Source organism: Hevea brasiliensis, chromosome 2, assembly GCF_030052815.1.
Source record: "Hevea brasiliensis isolate MT/VB/25A 57/8 chromosome 2, ASM3005281v1, whole genome shotgun sequence".
Classification (NCBI taxonomy): Eukaryota; Viridiplantae; Streptophyta; class Magnoliopsida; order Malpighiales; family Euphorbiaceae; genus Hevea; species Hevea brasiliensis.
Window position 1 is genome coordinate 122,972,533 of NC_079494.1, and position 22,730 is coordinate 122,995,262.

General features: G+C 34.4%; 3 protein-coding genes across 5 annotated transcripts; 2 read left to right on the plus strand and 1 right to left on the minus strand.

The window, feature by feature from the left end:
• The first annotated feature begins 220 nt into the window (after window positions 1–220).
• Window positions 221–4,722, plus strand: LOC110669056 (histone deacetylase complex subunit SAP18). The gene is made up of 6 exons (XM_021830518.2): window positions 221–429; window positions 829–861; window positions 1,172–1,282; window positions 3,784–3,879; window positions 4,155–4,226; window positions 4,318–4,722. Exons 1-6 carry the CDS (start codon window positions 331–333, stop codon window positions 4,348–4,350), a joined length of 444 nt encoding a protein of 147 aa, XP_021686210.2. The 5' UTR covers window positions 221–330; the 3' UTR covers window positions 4,351–4,722.
• A 950-nt stretch (window positions 4,723–5,672) lies between these two features.
• LOC110669057 (polygalacturonate 4-alpha-galacturonosyltransferase) lies at window positions 5,673–11,750 on the plus strand. 3 transcript variants are annotated; one of them, XM_021830520.2, is made up of 11 exons: window positions 5,673–5,931; window positions 6,034–6,204; window positions 8,193–8,227; window positions 8,334–8,393; window positions 8,516–8,641; window positions 8,778–8,841; window positions 8,926–8,972; window positions 9,153–9,487; window positions 9,623–9,980; window positions 10,145–10,732; window positions 11,096–11,750. In XM_021830520.2, the coding sequence occupies exons 2-11, from the start codon at window positions 6,048–6,050 to the stop codon at window positions 11,369–11,371; spliced, it is 2,046 nt and encodes a 681-aa protein (XP_021686212.2). In that variant the 5' UTR covers window positions 5,673–5,931; window positions 6,034–6,047; the 3' UTR covers window positions 11,372–11,750. The 3 variants fall into 3 exon arrangements, with proteins under 3 accessions (XP_021686212.2, XP_057998424.1, XP_021686213.2); XM_058142441.1 differs by having other exon boundaries at window positions 6,045–6,204; XM_021830521.2 differs by lacking the exon at window positions 5,673–5,931 and adding an exon at window positions 7,872–7,980 and having other exon boundaries at window positions 6,060–6,204.
• Window positions 11,751–18,241: 6,491 nt separating this feature from the next.
• LOC110669058 (gibberellin 20 oxidase 2) lies at window positions 18,242–20,175 on the minus strand. Its single transcript, XM_021830522.2, has 3 exons — window positions 19,482–20,175; window positions 19,065–19,386; window positions 18,242–18,802 (listed from the first exon to the last, which is right to left on the minus strand). The coding sequence occupies exons 1-3, from the start codon at window positions 20,051–20,053 to the stop codon at window positions 18,542–18,544; spliced, it is 1,155 nt and encodes a 384-aa protein (XP_021686214.1). The 5' UTR covers window positions 20,054–20,175; the 3' UTR covers window positions 18,242–18,541.
• Between the last annotated feature and the right edge of the window lie 2,555 nt (window positions 20,176–22,730).

Genomic DNA, 22,730 nt, shown 5'->3' on the forward strand with positions numbered 1-22,730 from the left:
TATTTGTTTAATTTTTATTAACTTATTATTTTTATGTTACTTACATGAAATGACAGTTTTATAATATAATTTTTTTTCCTGCAGTAGGCCAGCTCCAATTGTGTGTTTCGTTTGGGTTAGCAATGGACCTTATCGCCCTTATTTTTTGGGTCATTGAAAGGAGCCAAGCCCAATTTCGTGAGTATATTGCAGGCCCAATGCATCTGTAGCACGAACCTTACCCTGTATCAAGTTTCGGCTGTCAAAAGCTCCACAATACAGCTCTTAAAATTAAAATTTCAACAAGAACCAGAATCTTCATTTCGGCGTTCGATTGCGCGACGGATAGATATGGCGGGAGTGCTGGAAGTACAAAAGAGACCGGGAGGACGGCCGTTGGGCCCCCCTCCGAGAGGTCCTCCTCCTCTTCAGCCAGTTGATCGTGAAAAGGTATTGCATAAGCATACTATTCTTTTTCTAGTTTTTTTTGATTTTTTGTCTAGGGTTTCATATATTTTACACTTAATAAGAAGCTCCAGAACGTATTTGATTATGATAACGCTTTATATATAGCTCAAATTCTAGGGTTTCAAATCCTAACTCTCCCTCTTTCTGCTCTTTCGTTAATTATATGGCTTAATTGTCTAGTTTGGTTGCTCTCGAGTAATGAATGAGGAAGAATAACTTCTTCTCAAACTTGGTTTTGTTCATCAGGCCGCTATCTACATTTGTTACCAATTTGTTAACAAGCCAGCATGAGCTACGTGTTTGATTTGCTAATTATTTTATTTTACTCGTTATTTAGATATTCTAATACTCTTCGTTTTCCCCCTCTCATTGTAAATGCAGACTTGTCCCTTATTGCTTCGCGTTTTCACGAAGGTATGTTCACTATTCTGAGTTCTTTGTCCAGAATTGTTTCCTGTCAAATATACCTTTTCAATTTGTGGAAATATACAACTTATTAAACATGTGAGAACTGACAGTTATCATTAAGAAAAGGATATGGGGCTGGGAGAGATTATCTGCTTTGCAGTGAACATTAGTATTTTGTAAAAATTGTTCTTTGAAGCTGTTGTGCCACGTTGGAATGAACACATTGCAGGCGTGATGATTAATTGTCATTAAACTCTTTTGTTGTGATCTATATAGAAATTGTAACTGAAGATTTGGCTTGTTCAATATGTTGCAGATAGGAAATCATCATTCCAAGGAAGAATTTGCAGTGAGAGGCAAGGAGCCCAAGGATGAGGTTCAAATCTATACATGGAAGGACGCCACACTTCGGGAGTTAACTGATCTGGTATGTTGATAGGGTAAATTTCATGTGGCCAGGCCTCCCTAAGTTTAAGGTTACATAACAGTATGATATTTAAATATCAATTTGTAACACAAAACTCCCCGACTTTAATTAAAATAACAGAAAAATCATTCTTATCTTTTAATAGTCAGTTTTCTGATTATAACATAACAAAATGACTTAAATACCCCTAAAAAAGAGAAAATGACTTAAATATCCTCTAAATAACCAAACCTCTCCCCACCCATCTTCTCTCTATATCCTCTCTCTTACACATCCCTTTTCCTGTCTCTCTATCTCAATCTCTCTGTCGCACACTCTGTCTCTCTCCCAATAACTCTTTCTCTCTCTCTCTACTCTCACACACACACAATCTCTCCGTCGCACACTCTGTCTCTCTCCCAATAACTCTTTCTCTCTCTCTCTACTCTCTCACACACACACACACACACACAGGTGTGCCTCAGGCTCAAGGCTCACACAAGGTGTGCCTCAGGCTCAAGCGCCTTATGCACCTAGGCGTGCGCCTTTGTTCCAGGTGCAAGGCTTTAGAAAGACATGCCTTCTTTATTTCTATCTTTAGTGAGCACTTCCATGGGCAAAAAGCATTACCACTTAAACTTGATATTTGTCGATTTATAAGAATTCTATGTTGACACACTAGGAAGTTTTTGGAATTAGTGTTGCTAGTGATAACTAGTCATCGAAATCTCATCAAATCAGCACATCCAGGGCGCAAACCTCCCATATTTACATTTTCAACGCTATTACCCTGTTATTATCTTTTTTTTTTTTTATAAAATGTTACATCTATACCTATTTTAAGATATATGCCAAAGGAAAAAAAGGAAAAGCATCACATTTATTTGACTTATATGGATTTAAAATTTTTTTTTCTAAAAAACTTTTGCACCTCATCTGGCTCAGGCACACGCTCCAATAAGCGACCCCTTGGCACCTTAGTGCGTCTTGAGCATTTGATAACTGTGTGTGTGTGTGTGTGTGTGTAGTTTCTCAATTTAGTCACCCTACAGGAACATATCACATATCAAAACAATCCAAAAAAGTACAAACAATTAACAAGCTAAATCCAAAATCATACAATAGACAATCAAATCCAAGTTCACAATCTTAGAATTCATATATAATTTCACAATCCAAGTACAAATCCAAATAAATGAAAAAGATCGAATCAACTTACACAATCTCTGAATTTACAATTAGAAAAATCAAAACCAAAAGGAGAGAGTGAAAATTGAACAAATTGGACCAAAACCCAGATACGCTAACACAGATCCACAACAATGCTGACGATAAGAAGGATAAGGGAAAAGATTGGATGTTGAAGGTTGTGGTGGCAAAGGTTTCTCCTTCGAGTCAAAGACCAGTTCAATCTTCCTCTTCTTCCTCACTTTTGTATATCCACCACTTTTATAAAGCATAGCCATAACAGTGGTAAACATCCAATTGGACAAAATTTTAGCAAAATTTCAATTTTCCTCGCTTGTTGACCTGGATCTCCCAGCAGCTGCAGTTGTCAGCCTCAAAATTCTTATGGAGGGTGGATTTCTCAACGACTTTGATGGCGTAGGGTGTTCGAGCTCATGGGTCTGTTGTCTTGTCGTGAACTAGAAACATGGTGCCTATAGTTCCTTTGGTGGTGGTGTGCCCATTTTCTGAAAAGAAATGGAGAAAGATGAATTTGAGAGAGAGAGAGTGGGGTTTGGAGATGGAGAGAGAGGGTACCTCCTAGTCCCCTTTTCTTCTTTGTTAATTTCAATACTTTGTCTTCAAGGTGCTTGTGATGGCTTGTGACTGATCCTCCTCCTACCCGATCTGGATTTCAACAAATTCCACATTGATCGGCAGTTTGAGTTAAATAAATACAAAATGAGCAATAGAGAAGGGGGAGAGGGGTAGTGTAAGGGGTCTTTTTTTATGCCATGTCAACAAAGTGACTGGGAATCTGTTATAATATGTAAAAAGGGTTTTTACTGTTTTTTATATTAAAGTCAAGGGGGAGTTTTGTATTGCAAATTAAAATTGTCACGTCAATAAATTAACTGGGAAACCTGTTATAATAGGTAAAAAACATTTTACTGTTATTTAAATTAAAGTCAAGAGAGAGTTTTGTTTTACAAATTAAAATTTTGGTACCACCTTGTCATAGACCCCTAGTTCAGGGATGATAGGTGAAATTTACCCTATGTTGATATGAGGTGCCATTACTCTGCAAAAATCTATTGGGAAGCATCTAGTATTGCATAGAGTTTTATTTCTATTGACTCATTATTATATCTGGTGTGTCTGAATTTGTGATTACAGTGGCACTGTTTCTGAATGCTATAACCTTGTTTCCATGACTGCTTTTGCTGTGCATGGCTGCATGCTTTTGCCATATCTTCTGAAAATTCCTATTTTTATGTTTGTCTCGATTATCTTTGTGCTTTGTAATTTTGGTCAGAGTCTTTTTGGCTTAATACTTAATCTGACCTGTTTCACAGGTCAAAGAGGTGGCTCCAGCAGCAAGGAGAAGAGATGCAAGATTGTCCTTCGCTTTTGTATATCCTGACAAAAATGGCCGCTTTGTGGTGCGAGAGGTCAGTCACTCTCCCTTGCTCCCTCGATTTCATTGTCATATAGTCACATATCATGTGCATGTTCAGATCCCCTAATTTTTCTCTCTTACATTCCTCCCCAAACCCTATGAGACTGAGAAGACATAAAAGAAAGAAAGAAAATAAGATGTCTACTAGTACTAGGTGTGAAAATAAATCTTAATACAGTACTATATTATTAATATGAGCAATCTGAGCTGGTTGAGGTATTAGTAACACAAAGTTCTGATTGCGGAAAACTCCGTTGCTTCATGAAGGTTGGAAAGACCTACTCTAACAGAAATGGGAAATTAGATGATGGCAAAGCATTGGCTGAGCTGGGCTTCCAGGTAAAAGAGGATAACTCTTTTTGGCCTCATGTACTAGTCTAATCTAATTCACATATTGGATTTGGGACTAACATGCGTTTCACTTTTGCAGATTGGAGATTACTTGGATGTTGCAATTCTATAGTGAAGTTATTTATTTTTTGCCGTTTTTAATGTGTTTTAGGGCGGTGCACCATTAGGATGATTTGGGATATCAGTTTATGCCTGAGAAGGAAGGGACTATTGCTATGATGGTACCAGTGTTCTATTTGCCAAAGTAGTTAGAAAATTAAAAAGGGATGAGTGTCGGCGAATCATTATAAGTAAACAGGTAGTGGTATTTTCCATTACATCAGAACACTCATTAATGTATTTTGACATGAAGCTTGAGCTTTATTTGGAGTTTGTAAAGCTATTGATGTAAGTTGTGATCTTATAACCTAAGGATCCAAACTCATCCTATAGGTTCTATTGTAAATGTATCAATAGAATTTTGTTGTGGGCTTTCCTGTTTTCATTTTTTCCCCTTCACATGTTGCATCACTCCTCGTGAAATAGTTATTTCATGAAGAATATGACATGAAATGGCACGCCAACAAAAATTAGACATGTAGGCAAACGCAAAATTTTTTTTGAACTGCATGATTGTTACAATTTTATGAGATCCATCTCGATGTGCCACAATTTTTTTTACTTTTGATCATATTACACCAACATCGTAATTTTTGTAATTTTATGTAGGGTATCCTATATCAAATAGCTAATGTATAATATAATAGCTGACTTATAATATAATTACCTTCTTTGATAGCACTTCAGCTTCTGTCTTACGGTAAAAAAAACGTAATCTCTTGAAAATTTCAAGAGCATTTGTAAATTATTCGTCCATTTTGTGGTCATTGGGGCCCATTAGGATATGATATCCTTAATGATGAGATTAGTTTCCAGTTCACCTGCGAAGTTAACCGGATCTGATCTAATGGTCTTTGACTTTTGTGCAATCAAAATGTCTCCATCCATCTGTACATTATATTCAAATTCAGTTGATGGTTACTTAATTGACGTTTTGAGGTTCGAAAATGAAATTGCCTTTCTTCATACTTATTTATATTTGATCAAGAATAATTTTTGTAATTAAAATTTTAGATTCATTTTAAAGGATAAAAATTTTAAACAAAGTTATTAGAAAATCTTTATATAACCTGTTAATAATGGTAAAGTACAAAATCTCTCAATACTTTTATTTATTTTATAAAATCAGTCGATAGAGAACGCCGATTATCATCTCTTTATTGTTGAACAAAGAAAGAAGATAAATGGGGGGCAGATAATGTTTAGCTGGAGGGCTGGTCCAGAAAATGCAATGAAAACGACATCGTCTACGTCAGTTCCGCTTTTCTACTTTTATTTGTTTTTTTTCTTAAATTAAAAATAAAAGGATAAAAAATATATCAGTAATCACGCGCATCAGTTGCTAAAAAAAAAACATAGCCGCATCAGTGAGAAGCAAAATTCCGAAACCAATACTAATCTAACAATATCTCGGTTGTTTTCACAAAAGAAATCCAATCCTCATCCGAGAGTTGGCTTTAATCATAAGTCTTTACTTTCTCTCTGCATTCCTCTGCTATTACACGTTTTCTTCTCTCTCCGTTTCCACTTTCTTTTTTGTTCTTATTTGTTGCTTAACGATGGACTTTCGCTAGATCTCTTCTCAATTCCTCTTGTAATTCTTATTTCCACTCTTTTCTCTCTCTCTCTCTCTCTCTCGCAACTCCTCCCTTCCTTGTTATATAAGTTTTAGGTTTTGATTCGGTCTTCATTTTAGGTTTTTGATAGGCAATGGCGTTGAAGCGGGGATTATCCGCTGCCGGTAGCCACAGGAACCGAGGCGGAGGCGGTGGATCTAGATTGCCTATTGCCCTTGTCATTTTCTTTTCTGTTCTGGCGCCGTTGATTTTCTTTGTTGGCCAAGGTCTCTATACAAGTGCTTCTATTGGTTAGCTCTCCAAGCCACTTCACTTATTCATTTCAACATTTTAATATGTATTTACTAGATCCCATTTTTCCTTGGTTGAATTATTAATAGTTGCGAATTCTTTAACGTTGGAATTATGCAATATTTGCCAATAAAATTAAAAATGAACTCAATAAATATTTGTTTCAGTTTGTATCTCGTGGCATTGATTTACTATTATTTTGTTTTGATTATTGCTCTAGCTGCTTTTGAGGATGAACAATATCCCCTGTAGCTATGAAAGCACACCCACAACGCTACTTGAGAGAATGTTTTATCTTGCCCTTCTTTGATATGGATCCCAGTCTTCATTGAGACTGAAATTTCTACGAACTTTCTTTTCCTTTCAATCTTCGTTTTCCTATGTCTATCTGCACCTCTGCCTCTAGCTAATATACAGACATTATGACATTATAGTTGCTTCATCTGTAGAATGTGGAGAAAATGCGTATCATTTGTTATTTTATGGCATTTATATTGTCTTTGCTTATATTTCAATTTTTATTACGTATGAATCGTAATCTGAATTGTTGCAATACATATGGCCCTTCTCCTTCTGTGAAGGGCAGGACTCAATTGATTCTGGCATTCTTTTCTGGTCTGTTTGCTCTGATGTAGTTTGTTTATTAAGAGGAAAAGAACAAGGCAAGAGAGCTTGTTACTTTCTTCTCCAGGATGGGAACTCTTTTACATATTGCCTTCTTGGCATGTTGGCATGGACAGTTTACTTTTTCCCTGTGTGTATATGCAAGTGCATGTTTGTCTCAGTGTCAGACAATGCACATTGTGAACAGCTTACTCTTTTGCTTTGTGTATCTTGGGCATATGAACATCATGAACAGGTTGCTTTTTGACATGCCCTTGTGCAATGTGCTTTATGACTTGTGAGTCATTTCCAAGGACCATTGTTCATATCTAACAGTCCTTCAAGGATTTTATGCTTTTAATATGTTTATATGTGTTTGGGATTTTTTTTTCAACATTTTAAGGGTGTTTTTTACGTGAGAATCTTTCCTAGTTAAATATAATATTCATCCAAGAATTTTTAAAGTAAAATGATTGACAAAACATAGTATTGTGTGAGAGAAGGTGTACAGGAGACTTCCAAACCTCGTGCTTTTTAGAGAAAAAGGAGAGAAGATAGGGAGGGAGAAGGTGCTTATAGAGTTCCAATAATAGAGGCCAAAATTTTTTTGGCAAAGAAAAAATGTTGAAGGCAGTGGTCAATCAGTTTAATTCCCTTCCTACAAATAACATTGGAGGGTGGATTGAACATGGGATTCTTCTGACACTTTGACTATGGTCTTTTGTCCCAAAAGAAGGTTTAATGGTTTTAATGTACTTCTATTTTTCTATGATTGGCAAAATGGTGTTAGTGTCAAAAAGATGACTAGCCTCTAGATTCTAAAGTTTCCAGCTTATATTTTTCCAAGTTTTGCTATTCCTTTTCATTGTGATCACAATCCAGTTAGATTAGTATTTGTTATTGGACTACACTAATAAATTTGTGTAACATGTTATAATGAATTTTCTTACATCGTTGAATTCTTTCAATAATCCCTATTATTTGCTGTGGGGAGCCTAGACCTCAACATATTTGTGGTTATATATTCTGCTGCTTATCATTGTATTTCCTGGTTTGGGAGCAGGCATTTGAATCTGCCTCGTTTTCATCCTTTTTACTCCCCTCCTGTGACACATCCATTTGCATGCATGCACACAGACCCACACTCACTCTTTCTGTAATGAACATTTATGGTATGTAATATGGTTAATTTGCTATTTTAGTTAAGCTTCAACTTGTTTTGATTTGCATTGTTATTTTACCTGTGGAACTTCAGTTAAATTGAACCAATTTTTTTAGTCATCTTTTAAATCAGGAGTGTATGCCTGAATGGTCTTTTGTTTTGCTGATTTCTTTGCTGTGGCTTTGAGTCCTGTGATGAAAGTGGTTATTATTGCATGTGCAGATCAAAGTAAAATTCCAGTTCTTTTTAATAAGCAGGTAGCTTCTTCAAACCGTTGTCATCTTATAGTTGTTAAATCTTAGATAGCAGGTTGTACATGCTTTATTCTGTACTAAAAAAGAAAAAGTTGGTTGAGTGTTTCAGGACTTGGATTGGAGAGAACGGCTGGCCTTGCAAAACATTAAATCCCTTCTCTCAAAAGAAGTAAGTGCAAGTAGGTGATAATTTGCTTGTGAGAAGTCTATATTTGTTAATTCTTTGAAGTGGTATGGTGTGCTTTTATTTCCACATTTTAATACAGTCTACTAATTAAACCCCTCTTTTAGGTCATTGATGTTATCACAGCCAGGACAACAGATTTGGGGCCTTTAAGTCTTGATTCTTTCAGGAAAAACAATTTATCAGCTTCATGGAAAGTTATAGGGGTAGAGACGCCTGTCACCACATCTGAGGTGAGGACAATTATATCATGCTCTGGCTTGAACCTGATGCAAACTCCTATATCTTCTGGACCATGTTTTTCCGTGTAAAATTCACGTCATTCAGTTTCTTGTTTTTGGTGGTTTTGGGTTGTCATCACTTTTATAGCCACAAAGAACAGCAAGAGTCACTAAGCAAGAAGCACCAAGGGGCAAAGGGGACGACATCTCTGGTAATAGTATTTTTGTCAATTGACCATTTGCAAATGGTTCTGGACTGCATTTTGATTTGTTACTAATTTGTTTGCTCCCTGCAGATGATCATTCTCAATTCATTGACACCCCTGCAAAACTAGCTCGAAGGGTAAGTATCATCCTTGTACGCATTAATAGCAGTTACCCGGTTTATTCTGCATTCTTGCATGTGTCTTAAGGCCTAGTATAATCCATAGAGTTAAACTAGGAAATATTTAAGGACTTCCAACTTAGTCATGCATCTGCCAGTGTCTGAATTATAACTTTCATTTTTCGAGAGATTATGCAGCAATTGAGAGAAAAAAGACGGGAAAAGCGTGTGGCTGACTTGGTGCGGCAAGATAATGAAGCGATTTTAAAGCTTGAAAATTCAGCCATTGAACGCACTAAATCAGTTGACACTGCAGTTCTGGGAAAGTACAGTATATGGCGGAAAGAAAATGAGAATGAGAACTCTGATTCAACAGTACGCTTAATGCGGGATCAGATGATAATGGCAAGGGTATATATCAGCATTGCAAAGATGAAGAACAAGCTTGACTTGCTCCATGAACTACAGATTCGGCTCAAGGAGAGTCAGCGTGCCCTAGGAGAGGCAATGGCTGATTCTGATCTGCATCACAGGTAGGACAATTTTGGATATCACTATCCATGAGTGTGTTCTATAATCTGCATACTTTGCCCCTTTTCATGTTGAATGTTGGTAGTTATTGCTTTTTTCCCCCTCCAGATTTTAATGTGCACATGATTTATGTTTAGTGCACCTGAGAAAATGAAAGCTATGGGCCAAGTTCTGTCAAAAGTGAGAGAACAATTGTACGACTGCAAGTTGATCACTGGAAAGCTCAGAGCGATGCTTCAAACAGCAGATGAGCAAGTTAGGAGCTTAAAAAAACAGAGCACATTCCTGAGTCAGTTAGCTGCGAAAACGGTTCCCAATGGAATTCATTGCTTGTCTATGCGCCTAACAATAGAATACTATCTCCTTCCTCTAGAGAAGAGAAGGTTCCCTAGAAGTGAGAATTTTGAAAATCCTGATCTTTATCATTATGCTCTCTTCTCTGACAATGTCCTGGCTGCATCAGTAGTTGTCAACTCAACCATCATGAATGCCAAGGTGATTTCTGAGTCTGTGATATGAGTGCTGTTCCATTCCAAAATGAAAAACAACAAATTGACTCTCAATCACATTTCTGTTTTTCTGAAGGGAGATCTGAGTTCAAACACTTCACTCTTTTCTGATATTCAGATGTATTTTTGTTTGTTGCTTAAATACTGCAGGATCCTTCCAAGCATGTGTTCCATCTTGTTACTGATAAGCTTAACTTTGGAGCTATGAATATGTGGTTTCTATTGAACCCTCCTGGAAAAGCCACTATCCATGTTGAAAATGTTGATGAATTCAAGTGGCTTAACTCATCCTATTGTCCAGTTCTGCGGCAGCTTGAGTCTGCTGCAATGAAAGAGTATTACTTTAAGGCAAATCATCCAACCTCGCTTTCATCCGGTTCTTCAAACTTGAAGTATCGGAACCCAAAGTATCTTTCAATGCTGAACCACCTGAGGTTCTACCTTCCACAGGTCTATCCCAAGTTAGATAAGATCCTGTTTCTCGATGATGACATTGTTGTTCAGAAAGATTTAACTGGATTATGGTCAGTAAATCTGAATGGAAAAGTGAATGGGGCAGTGGAAACCTGTGGTGAAAGCTTCCATCGGTTTGACAAGTACCTAAACTTCTCAAATCCTCATATTGCAAGAAACTTTGATCCAAATGCTTGTGGGTGGGCATATGGGATGAATATTTTTGATCTTAAGGAATGGAAAAAGAGGGATATCACTGGCATATATCACAAGTGGCAAAACATGGTGAGTTCTTGAATCTGCATTTAGAGTTCTTGTTATGTCTCTTTTGGCATACACAGTTTCTTTTGTGGCATTTTAAAATGCTGTGCTATGGATGAAACAGCAAGCATGCCTAGTCAATCCTACGTATCACACTTTTAGTGCTGCTTGAATTAAGTTGGTATTTTCGGCTTGAAATTGGTGCTAAGTAATGATTGTATCATATTTACTTCTGTGAATTAAGTGGTAACTCCCGGGTACAATTTTTATTTTGTTGCTATTACAATCTGTTGGAGGTAAATTTGTAGGCTTTCCGTTTTGAACAGCAAAAAAGCATGTATAATGCCCTTGTATTCTGAATTCCTTTTATCATTTGTTGCATGTCAGAATGAAGATAGGGTACTTTGGAAGCTTGGAACATTGCCTCCAGGCCTGATTACATTTTATGGTCTGACACATCCACTTGAGAAGTCATGGCATGTGCTTGGTTTGGGTTACAATCCAAGCGGTGATCGGTCAGATATTGAAAATGCAGCAGTTATCCACTATAACGGCAACATGAAGCCATGGTTGGAGATAGCAATGACAAAGTACCGGTCATACTGGACCAAATACATTAAGTATGATCATCCATACCTTCGAAGCTGCAATCTAAGTGAATGAGAATGCAACTAGGATACAACCCAAATGGTCTTCCTGTCTCTCTGTGCAAAATTAAAGGTCAGTTGATTGATTAAGCACACGAGAAGGAATTCAGTTGAATTTTCTGTACTGCAATTCCTTCTTATCCCACATTGTTTATTCTTCTTTGTAATTCATTAAATTTGTTTGCACTACTTCTCATCCATTTGAACTAGGTGATAGATAATATGCATTGATGAGCTGTAAAAAACCCTACGATGTAGTTCTTTTCTTCCCCTCTCTCTCTATATTTCTTCACAGCCATGTTCACTTTTGGACGGGAATAGTCTTCATGTAAATGTGAATGTTATGTATTCTTTTGACAATGATCTGCTAATATCATGAAATTTCTGCCTTCCAACACATTCTCAACTTCTAAATCATGTCTAGAAAGGGTGTATTTTTATTTTTTTTATTTTTTTGGCAAATCGGTTGAAATCAAATGGAAACTATATTTCTTTGCACAACAGTTAAATAGTCCATCTCGAAGACTATCTGTGAAGTACTGAGTTCGAGTTTGGTGGAGCCAAATGAATAAAAAAGAAAGATACAGGTGTGGACAACAAATATTATTGCCACCATCGTTGTTGATCAATAAATCTTCTGCGTACAGTAAAAAAAAAAAAGAAAGAAAAACACATACGATATGCGTGAGTGGAGTGAAATGAAACAGGCTGCCCTCGTAGCATCTATTTATTTTTATTTTGATCTTTGGCCTACTGTACAATGATAAAACCAAATGCCCGATAAGACATTGGCTCCTATTTCTGGAAACCGTCGGTGTATTACCTGATAATATTTTTTTTCAAACTATTTGGTTGACACCTGTGATCTTATTGGCGGAGATACAGGAGAGAAGAAAACGCAACCGAGTGTCAGAGATTTCTTCAATTATAACATGCTGATATTATTAATTGTGAAAGTTTTGGCGAGTTAAATTTGTTTGAAATATCTCCTTTTCCTCTAATTCCCGTATCTTGCACAGGCGTCCTTTTTAATTGGTCCACTTTCCTAAACCTGCTTTTAATCTTTCCATCTTTTTTGCACTGTGAAAGTTATCATCATCATCATCATCGCTGCTCCCCATTTTCTTCATGACTGATACCCCCACCAAAAGCCACTGAATTGAATTCCCTTGCCAAACTAAGCATGTACGGATGTATGGTGGTGAAAATGGCTTTGATATTTTTGGACAAATTAGTGTTAAAGTAATCGATTTGTCTCGAGAATCTCCTCTAGATAAATTCCAATTTCATGGGCTCCTATTTATTGTTGTTACTATTATTATAAAACCTGCTATCTAGGCGGGAATCATGTGCTTCCCTACTTTTACTAGGAAGACTCGATCACTGACAAGCGATCATCTTTTCTATTTGCTTTTGGATGCAACTGTGTTGTGTCTCGATCAATTCTCGAGCAGGATTTGTTGGCAGATCTTTTTTATAGATTCATTAGGTAAATTATAATTCACTACTTTCTTTTCTCGGATATGACTGCAGAGAGCGCATGCACATATGCGGACAGAATTTTTAGTAGCTGGACCTTTTAAAGATTAGCTATTTATAATTTAACAATAATTTTAAAAAGTTAAAACATTTGTCAAATAATTAAAAAAATATAACAAAATGATACTCCTATAATTATTTTGTTAAAGTTTATATAATATTTCATATATTATGTTTTTGTAGGGATTTAATTATTTTGTGTAATAGATGAAAATATTACAAAATATTATATTTTCATATATTACATTTTTATAGAGATTTAGTTATTTTAAAGTTAATTATTACAATAAAATTAATTATGAAAATAATTAAATCTTTATAAAAATATAATATATGATAATATTATAATAATTTTTAATAAAATAATTATAGGAGTATTATTTTGTTAGATTTTTTTTTTTAATTTTTTGTCTGATTTTTTTAACTTTTTAAAATTATTGCTAAAGTATAAATAGCTTTCGGTCCACATATACCCAAAGGCTTTCTATAGCCATAGCCTTTTTTCTTCGCACCATTGCATCCTGCTTGAGGTTGAGGATAGTATAGTACCAATTTTCTTTTCCTTGCAAGTGCCCAATAGTAAGATGCTCGACAGAAATTATTCATCAACTAGCTAATGAACGTTTTCTTGGCGATAAAAGTTCTTCTAGTGCTATCGTCCAATCACAAGATGTTTTTAATTTTCGGCTGACTGGTGGCACAATTTCAATTTGCAACTCACAAAATGTTTATTAGGATTAATTAATTAATAAGTGTTAAGCACAGTTGTAAAGCTCATTGCGTTCTCAATGGGAGATCTCATGTTCGATTTTTGGAGAAGGCATTGAGATGAGCAGCCATGAACCTTGAAACTCTGAAGGAATTAGTATTCTTTAGACCATAAAACGGAAATAATTAGAGAAAACAGAATCTTTCAATTTCATATGATCTATTAGTTGTATTCTTAGTATTAGTTTAACAATTCTCATTATGTTTAGTTCTCGAATGAATATTCTTGCTTTGCTTTCGATCATTGAGGTCTTTAACTTCTTCCCTTGAATGGGGATTTGCTCTTGTATCATACTGTTGACCCCATGAGCTAAAAGGAGTATAAATTTTGATGATAACAAAGATTAACTAGAATCAAACTAATATTATTTTAAGTATTGTGGTTCTTTAAGAATAAAGAAAAAGATTTATGGAGTTGATGATAAACTTGTGTTTTAAAGAAAAGTTAACATCCTAAGATAATACAAGATGAATCAAAGACAAAGAAGAAAGAAAATGTTACCTTCCAAGCTGCATTGAAGATCAAAATTGAAGGTATATAGTTTAGAAGTGAGTTTAAACTTTAAAGATTACTTGTAAAAAAGATTTGAGGAGTAGAAGCCAATGATACTTATTTTTAATCCATCAAATTCTTATCCTAAGTTTTCAAAACTTGTTTTGAATCATCAATAGCCTAAAAGTATTTTATTATAATTTGGTGTAAAGTTTTAAAGTTTTTAAAGTTATCTAGAAAAGTTTTCCTAGTATGCTGACTGGTTTGCTACTGGTTCTGATTTGCTAACTGGTTTGCTAACTGTCTTAACTCTGCACAATATCGCAGAAAACGATAAAATAACCCTATTTTCTTGAAATTTAAAATTGTAACTGTTCAAATAAGTTCTCAAACGGTAAGAAATGATCCAAAGCTATAAAAACACTTACCCTTGGCCATTTTGCACTTAATGAAAGCCTCTCTACTGTTTCTAACCTTTTAAGATCATTAAAGCTTTCATTCAAAGCGCTCAAATTGTTTTTATTGCTCATCATTGGCTTACCTACTCATCTCTTCTTTATAGATTCTATTGTATTGAGTGAGATTGAGTTTCAAACACCTTCTTAGCATTTATGAGAGGTCATACAAGCACCTATTGAAGCTTGATTGTGAAAAGTGTTTAGGATAACACTTGGTAGAAGTGTTAAGCTACTTGTAAAAGCTTTGGTGTGAAGATTTGTAAAGAGCTTTTGTCTCTTGCCTTTAAAAGAGAAGATTAGTAACGTGAAGACTCAAAGTGGGATCTTTGAGAGAGTGGATGTAGGCTTGTTAGGTCAAACCACTATAAAATTCAGTATTCAATTCTCTCAACCTTTACTCTTTAAATTTATGCATATTTATTTCTGGTTGAATTATTTTTATTAAGTTGAGAATTGATACTGTTTACTGTCAACACTGCTGCAAATTGAAAAATTCTATTTACTGTTGAATCTACTGATATCTGATATAATTTGCCTACTGCTATATCTGCGGTCAACTGATATATTCTGTTTACTGCTTTGTTTGATGTGCTGTGATTTTATTCAGATTACTGAAACTTTTACTGCGTGCTAATATATTCTGTTAGATCAGTATACTGAATGCATATGAGCCAACTCTATATCAATTAATTATTTGAACAGTATCACACACATTTCAAAGTAGAAAAATTAGGTTGAACTAAACTGTAATTTTTTAAAGGTTTTGAGTAAGAATTGAAAAATTATTTTAAATCTAATTCACCCCCTCTTGGACATATTTTGAGACATCATATACCTTGATGGGTGGGTAAGAATCTATGGACTCCTGCAACTTGTTAGGTTTTGTGCTCTTTCAATTGGGTATTTTGAACTTGGAGAAGAGATTAGCATTATATCTTTAAGGTCCTTAACTCAGTCTACCTGAAAAACATGCAGATCTTCTATCAGCCATTTCCATCATACTTGTAAATTTGATCTTTCGCAATTTGGCCAATTTACCTGAGGATAAAAATTATCCGAATGGATCCATAGCTCATGTGAGTTTTGAAGTGGTTTGTTTTAATAATATTTTTTGTAGAAAAGAATTCTCTAAATTTCAACTCCAAACGGATTCTACAATGCATTAAATATTAATTATTATTAAAATTAATATAATAAGAGTACCATTTTCTTACTAAAAATGAAAAATAAAAAATGGAAAAAATATCAACCTTAATAAGTGATGTATATATATTCATGATCGAATAACGTACGGATTTGTAGGGTTCTTGGGCTGGACAAGATTTGATTGTCGTACGATCCTTAGCTTTTTGTAGAGCAACAAAAGTCACATTTAATGACCCTTCGAAAAGGGTCCGATGTTTGATCCACGTTCTCCACATGTTATGTGGTGACTGGTAATGGAAATTAACGAAAGTACTCCACTGATTGATTTGTGGATTCCTATAATATAAAAGGTGATTTTTCTATGTACTGTTTTAATTTCTAATCTACACCATGGAAATGATGAGAGGAGTATATTTTCTTTCCTATGCAAATTTTTAGCCATCAAAATGACAGTTATTGTCCTAACCTTCCAACATTTTGAGCTCTATATACTACAAATAAATTCAGTAATAGTTAAGTTTCGATTTTAAGCCATTGCTCAATATAAGATATTAAATTGACTCAGAATTAAAATCACTAATTCTTCAGTCCATTATTTTCTTTCTCTAAATTTTGAATTGGTACAATTATTATGTTGGGACTAAATTGGAATCGTTAGTTAGTTACACTTGTTAGCTAGAATTGATTTGTAATTTAGAATCAATCAAATAATATAAAAATTTCTATCTCTATCTCTCTTCTTCTTCCCTTTCTCCTATTTTCTTTTCTTTTCCTCCATTTTTCTGTTTTGTTGTGATAGAATAAGAAGCCAATTAGTCATAACAAAAAGAAAAATGGAGAAAAAGGGAAAAAAAATAGAAGAGTGAGAAAAAAGAATAAGAGAGAGAGAGAGAAAGAAAGAATTTAGAGAGATAAATTTTATTGTATTATTTGATTGATATTTAAAATTACAACTCAATTCTCTATTTATCAGTTAGCTAAGTAACTAATGTAACTAACAACTTTAACTTGATTCTCCACATTACATAAAATTAATAATTCAATTCAGTTTGACTTTTTATTTTTTTTTTAAAAGAAGAAAAAATTAAAAAAAAAATCAACGGTGGAATTGTTGTAACATGAATCAAATTATAGAATACATTGAAATTAAAATTAAATCAAAATTAAATTCAAATTGAGATTGAAGTCATCCCAGACCGCCCCATGTGGTCTAGGGAGCCACGGCCCGGAACAGTGGCCCCTAATACAGAGGCTTAATGTTACATAACAACCCTTTCAACTCTTTTGGATGCAGCCAAAAGTTCCAAGAATCAAAAAAAAAAAAAGGAAGATGGCCTACGTATAAAGATAAATGCAATATCGACACGAGTAATAATAATAATGCACATGCAAGAGCAAGACCTATCTATCGCTATAGCTATACTGTAAAACAGTCCAGCGATATTGAAGCTTGACGTAGAATTTGCTTACACCAAAATGGTTATATGCAAATATAAGGTCTAGGCCACACATGACTCGCCCTATACAAACAAAGTAGCTTTCAAACGTTCTATATATATTTGTAAATTAGGCAGCAACCTAACCACCATTTTATATATTCATTAACTTATATATTACGGTGTACGATTTACAGCTCTTTTTCTGCATGAGAGACCTACTTGCAATGGGAAATCTTCCTTAGTTTTTTAGGGTAGTTTTGCTTTTGTTTTGTTTTTCATTTTTAAATCCACACAGTTGGCATCTCTCTGTAAATCTGGAAGAGCAAATATGGACTATTAAAGCATTGTTCATTGAAGGTTTTTTTTTCCCTTTTTTTTTTATAAGATATATTTCTCCCATTCCTATGTGGATTCATGAAACTCTCACTTATTTGGAAAAATGTGTTTTTTCTGAAGGTGTGATATGTTCTATACCAGTTGCTTCCTCCCCCATAACCTTGTTAGCTTAGCTGACCTCATTTTCTGACTTCATATATATATATATATATAAAGGAAATAAAAGATGGAAGAGAACCAAATACACGACAGCTCTGATAAGAAGAAGATATTATAATTCAAGCCGCTTATATCATCAGCTTTTACGCAGTTACAAAGGCTAGGCTAGAATGAGCATGAAGAATTAGTAGAAGAAGAACTAAATAATATATGGCATGTCATGGATAATAAAGATGTTGAGTTGTTCTGATGATAAAAAATAGCATAAGAATTAATTAAACGCTAATCATTTGGAATATTTTTCTTTAAATACCCATATTTTAAAGCATTCGATTTGTATTGATTCCAAACTTTTATTGCGTGCTATCATCAAATATATTTTAATTAAGGGGCGTGGGAATGTGAGTTTTGTGCACTAAATTTTACTTTTTCTAATTATTTTTAGGAAAAAAAAATTTATATCTGAGAGATTATTTGGAATTTAAACTAATAAACAAAGAGATTTTTACATGCAGCAAAACAGAATGATCGTCGAGGCAACCAGAATCTGAGGGAGGCCAAAGACAAAAGTACATATATAGAATCCTTATTTTCTAAATTTAAATAAAGTAAAATAAAATGAAAAAGAAGCAATGGAGCCCATTTAACTCTTTATTCCTACAATTTGCTTCTTTTATTTATGTGATTCTCTCCAACACTAACACACTAACACCTAATCACAGACCAGCTGGCCTATTTTTTGGTGTTTCTGTTGCCTTTTTCTTTGAGACCCACCATCAATTCACTAGCTGATACCATTCTCTAACCTTTGAACCTCACTTTCATTTCCCAATGCCCTTTCATCAGCTTCAGCTGTTCTGTTGCAACCAGCTACTGAAGGCATCTAGGGTTTTCATATCAGCCCTGTAATGCTTCTGAGTGAATTCTAGAAGGTTTGACCATGTGAAGTCTGGGTACTTCCTTGGATTGTTGGAGTTGACCAACGTATTCGGTGGCTTCACCACCTTTTCCATGTTTGGACATAGAAAGAAAGCAAGGGATTTCCTTACCTTTTTGTTATTCACCACTGCTCTGTGCAAGCAACTCTTGAAAATGCCATTTGATAGAGCCTGAAAAACCACAAGCTTCTTCAATTAATATTTCAGTACCTGTAGCAACTAGGGTTACCAAATTGGTTTAGCTTAAACCCTTTTTAGATTATATGAAAAGAAGAAAGAGGGAGAGAGAGAGAGAGAGAGTATAGTGACTAGGATTGCTCAATTATCACACCTCACAACCTCAGGATAATCTTAGGTGGGGTCACGGGGTCGAAGTCTAGACCATTACCTTGTTACGACAAAATTGATGCAGAAAGTATAGTGGTGATCTTACCATGAATGTGTCACCGATATTGACAACAAAAACTTCAGGATCCGGACGAACGAATTGCCATTTTTCATCGACGAACACTTGGAGGCCACCAATTGCATCCTGATGAAGGATTGTTAAGGAAGTGGGGTCACAGTGAGGCCCAGTTCCGAGAGTTAAATCCGGTTTTTGGCAGGGAGGATAGTGATTTAATCTCATCATGGAATCATTTCCTTCGAAGAATTCTCTGAAGAATTCTCGGCCAACTCCTAGACTGAATCCCAAAAGCTCCATAATCCCAAGGGATAGAGTGTTCATGGCTTCACAGTATTCTTGGTACACGTTCCTGTTAAAAAGGGAGGGGGAAAAACATTGTGAAGAAAAAAGAACTGAAATTTGAGTACACTGTTAGTTTGGAATAAAATGGTGCTTTGTTCTTACCCAAATTGTTTGAATTCTTCTCCCATCATCTTCAAGAAGTATTCTTGGACAATGTTGGAGAACTGATCATCATCAGAATATCGAAAAGAAAGTGTTTCTTTCCATGGAAGTTTAGAGGAGAACCTGCCAGTGAAGCTACTAGCATATCCACAGTGGTCTCCTATCTTTCTCTGAGCTCTTTGCTTCTCTGCTAGTGGCATGCCAAAGAACATGTCCATGTACTCATGAGCTTTAGCTATAAGCTGCGAATCAATTCCATGATTAACAACTAGAAAGAATCCATGTTTCGTGCATGCCTCATTAATGAGCAGAGAAGCTTTCGAGACAGCCGAAGGGTCTCCAGACAGGAAGCCTCCCAAGTCAATAGGAGGGATTACAAGCTCCGGAGACTCAAGGCAGGGTTTCTCATGGTCAGGCCAAATGAACTGAGAGGGTATGTTGGATTGGTGTTGAAGAATGGAGGCGTCAAAAACAAAAGGTTCTTGTTGTTCAATTTTTGGTTCGTGAGTTGGGTGAGGAGGTTGAGCAGCTAGATGCATTGCCATGTTTGAAGTACAGAGATCAATTGACATGTAATGCAATATTTTGGTCAATGAGAGGGAAAGAGAGAGTTTAATAAGAAGTAGAGAGGAAGGGGAGAGAAAAGCCAAGGCCGTTCTATGGGAAGGTCGGTTAACCAAAAAATATTGGAATCTTATTGTTTTCACTGTTGCGTCATTCTTCTCTTATGCTGGCTACTGGCTAGTCTCATAACTTTGTCTTTTTTACTCATATCCTTTTAGTTCTAGCTACTAATCCTATTAATTATATGCCTAATCCTTCAGCTAATTATGAAATAAAAATCCTATTAATTAGATATCATTAATTTTTGAATTATTGACTCTGCACTACACTCCACATCTTCAACGATGTTGTCAATTATTTTTAAATTAATTAAAAGAAGAAAAAGTGTAGTAAATCCATAAATAATGAACCAAAAATTACAAGTTATTCTAGAAAAGGTGTTGATATTTTTTGTTTTTTTGGTAACTCTAAAATGTTGATATTATTGCGGCTTACAGAAGATGACACAAATATCATGGTAGGCGAATGACTTTCATAAACCTATTTTCTCAAACTACCCACTAAAGTTAACTGGACAATTGATATAGGAAAAATAACAATAAAACTTTCTAAAATAAAATTAAACTTAATTTCAGGATAATATAGATTTTCACATAATAAAAATCTCTTACTTTGAGAAAAAAAATCCTAATTAATCCTAAATAAAATATCTTCTCCATCTCTGATGCTAGAAAGAAAAGAAAGAAATGAAATGTATGGATGGTTAGCTATTTATAAATGGGTTTAATTACAGATTATGTTGAGAACCATGAAAGGAAAGAAAAGAAAAGAAAAGGACCTAAGAGAAAGAAGGATTCCGATTAAATTCCCACCAATACTGGTTGATAAATATACAAGTTACTCACACACGCTTCATCACTTATATATATATATATATATATATTTGTTTGATCGAATACGTGTGTGATGGGCGTATAACTGTGGAGATACATATATATACTCTTGTATCACATTATTCACCTGTCTTGGGTCGATTCGCCGAGTCCCATCAACCCCTTTGCAGTGGTGAAGAAAGTGGGAGATAACTATTTCACTTCATGAGTGATAGACATATAGCTCAAGTCAAGTAAAACAATGTGTAATTTCTCTTTTCCTCTTCCCACTTTCCTATTTCTCCTTTTTTTTATCCCTAATTATAAAAAGTAAATTAGGGATAATTTTATGTCAAGCTTAGTTTGATCCACAACATATCATTTGTCTAGTAAATTCAGGTTCGAGTTCCTTACTAAAAAAATATATAATTTTATGTTCCTTTCCATAGTTGATTTCTACAATTTAAAAAATAATTAAAGTTGATTGGTTATGTATTAAATAAATGATATTGTTAATTTTTTTTTTAATATCAATTTTTGATTTGTTAGCAATACATATAGTGGGTTCTTAAAAATATCTTTTGTTGCAGTGCCTTTTAAACGTGTGCATATATAATCATGTTTGTGTTCATCACTTTGTGTGGTGAAACTCAGAAAGGAATTGCTATTTTAATTATTGCACATTAAATTAATAAAATTATTTTATGAAAATATAATTATAAATAATTGCTCTTGAATTAAGTATATATAGATGCATATTAAGTTTGTCTCCTTTAGCTGAATCTACGTACATAATAACATAATGTGCATGAAATGAACTTGGTGTATCTGTATATATGTATATATGAAAAACCAAGTTCTAATGAATTGGTAGAAGAAATAAAATCACACACATGGAACCAACAAGATATCGTATTTTTTTCGCATCAAAAATACCAGAAAGTGAAAGGCAGGCCAACTCGAGAGACCAGATCAATTAAACAAACAAAAAATTTGTATGAGATTTCAATCATGCAATTTGCATATAATAATATTATGATCATATCTGTCTCAATATCAATCATACATTTTGCATATTCCTCTGGTCTACTTATTTAGATTGGATACTTTTGATTGCTTAAACCACAAATCTATATGGAATGCTACTAGCAGTATGTACCTCATCTCCCCCTTGAAAAGACGACTCCACTTAACCAAGAGAAGACGCCATATTAAGGTCCTAATTAATTAATTAACCATATCTATAATATGTATACTTAATATATATATATATAATATAGTAATTGAACAAATTATAAAAAGCATGAAATAAAATATATATCATAGTAAATTTCACAAACAAAATATTAGTACACTTAATTATTTTATTGAACATTAATTAATTAGTTAATTGTGGATGAGATGATAGCTAGGTAGATTGTGCATGATGGGGGGAAAAGCATTTCTTGAAACACGAATATGATACTTAATAATATAAAAAAAAAAAAATATACTAACAATATCATTACATTTGGAAGCTTAATAGAACTATATATCTAAGACATGCATTATATAATATTCTGTTTTGGTAAGCAACAGCTGCTGTGGCTTGTGGACCAATGGATTGGACATTTGTTGTCTTGAAGGAATCAACAAAGGAGAACACTATTAAAAATAGGTGGAATTAATGCTTACTTCAATTTTGCACTATCATCCCATCGATCATCGAGAGTTTACTTAAATTTATATGATAGAAGAACTTCCACGTCTCATTTTCAATCTATGTGATTGGAAATTTATGGGGTTTTCCTTTTTTTTTTTAATTATTTAATAC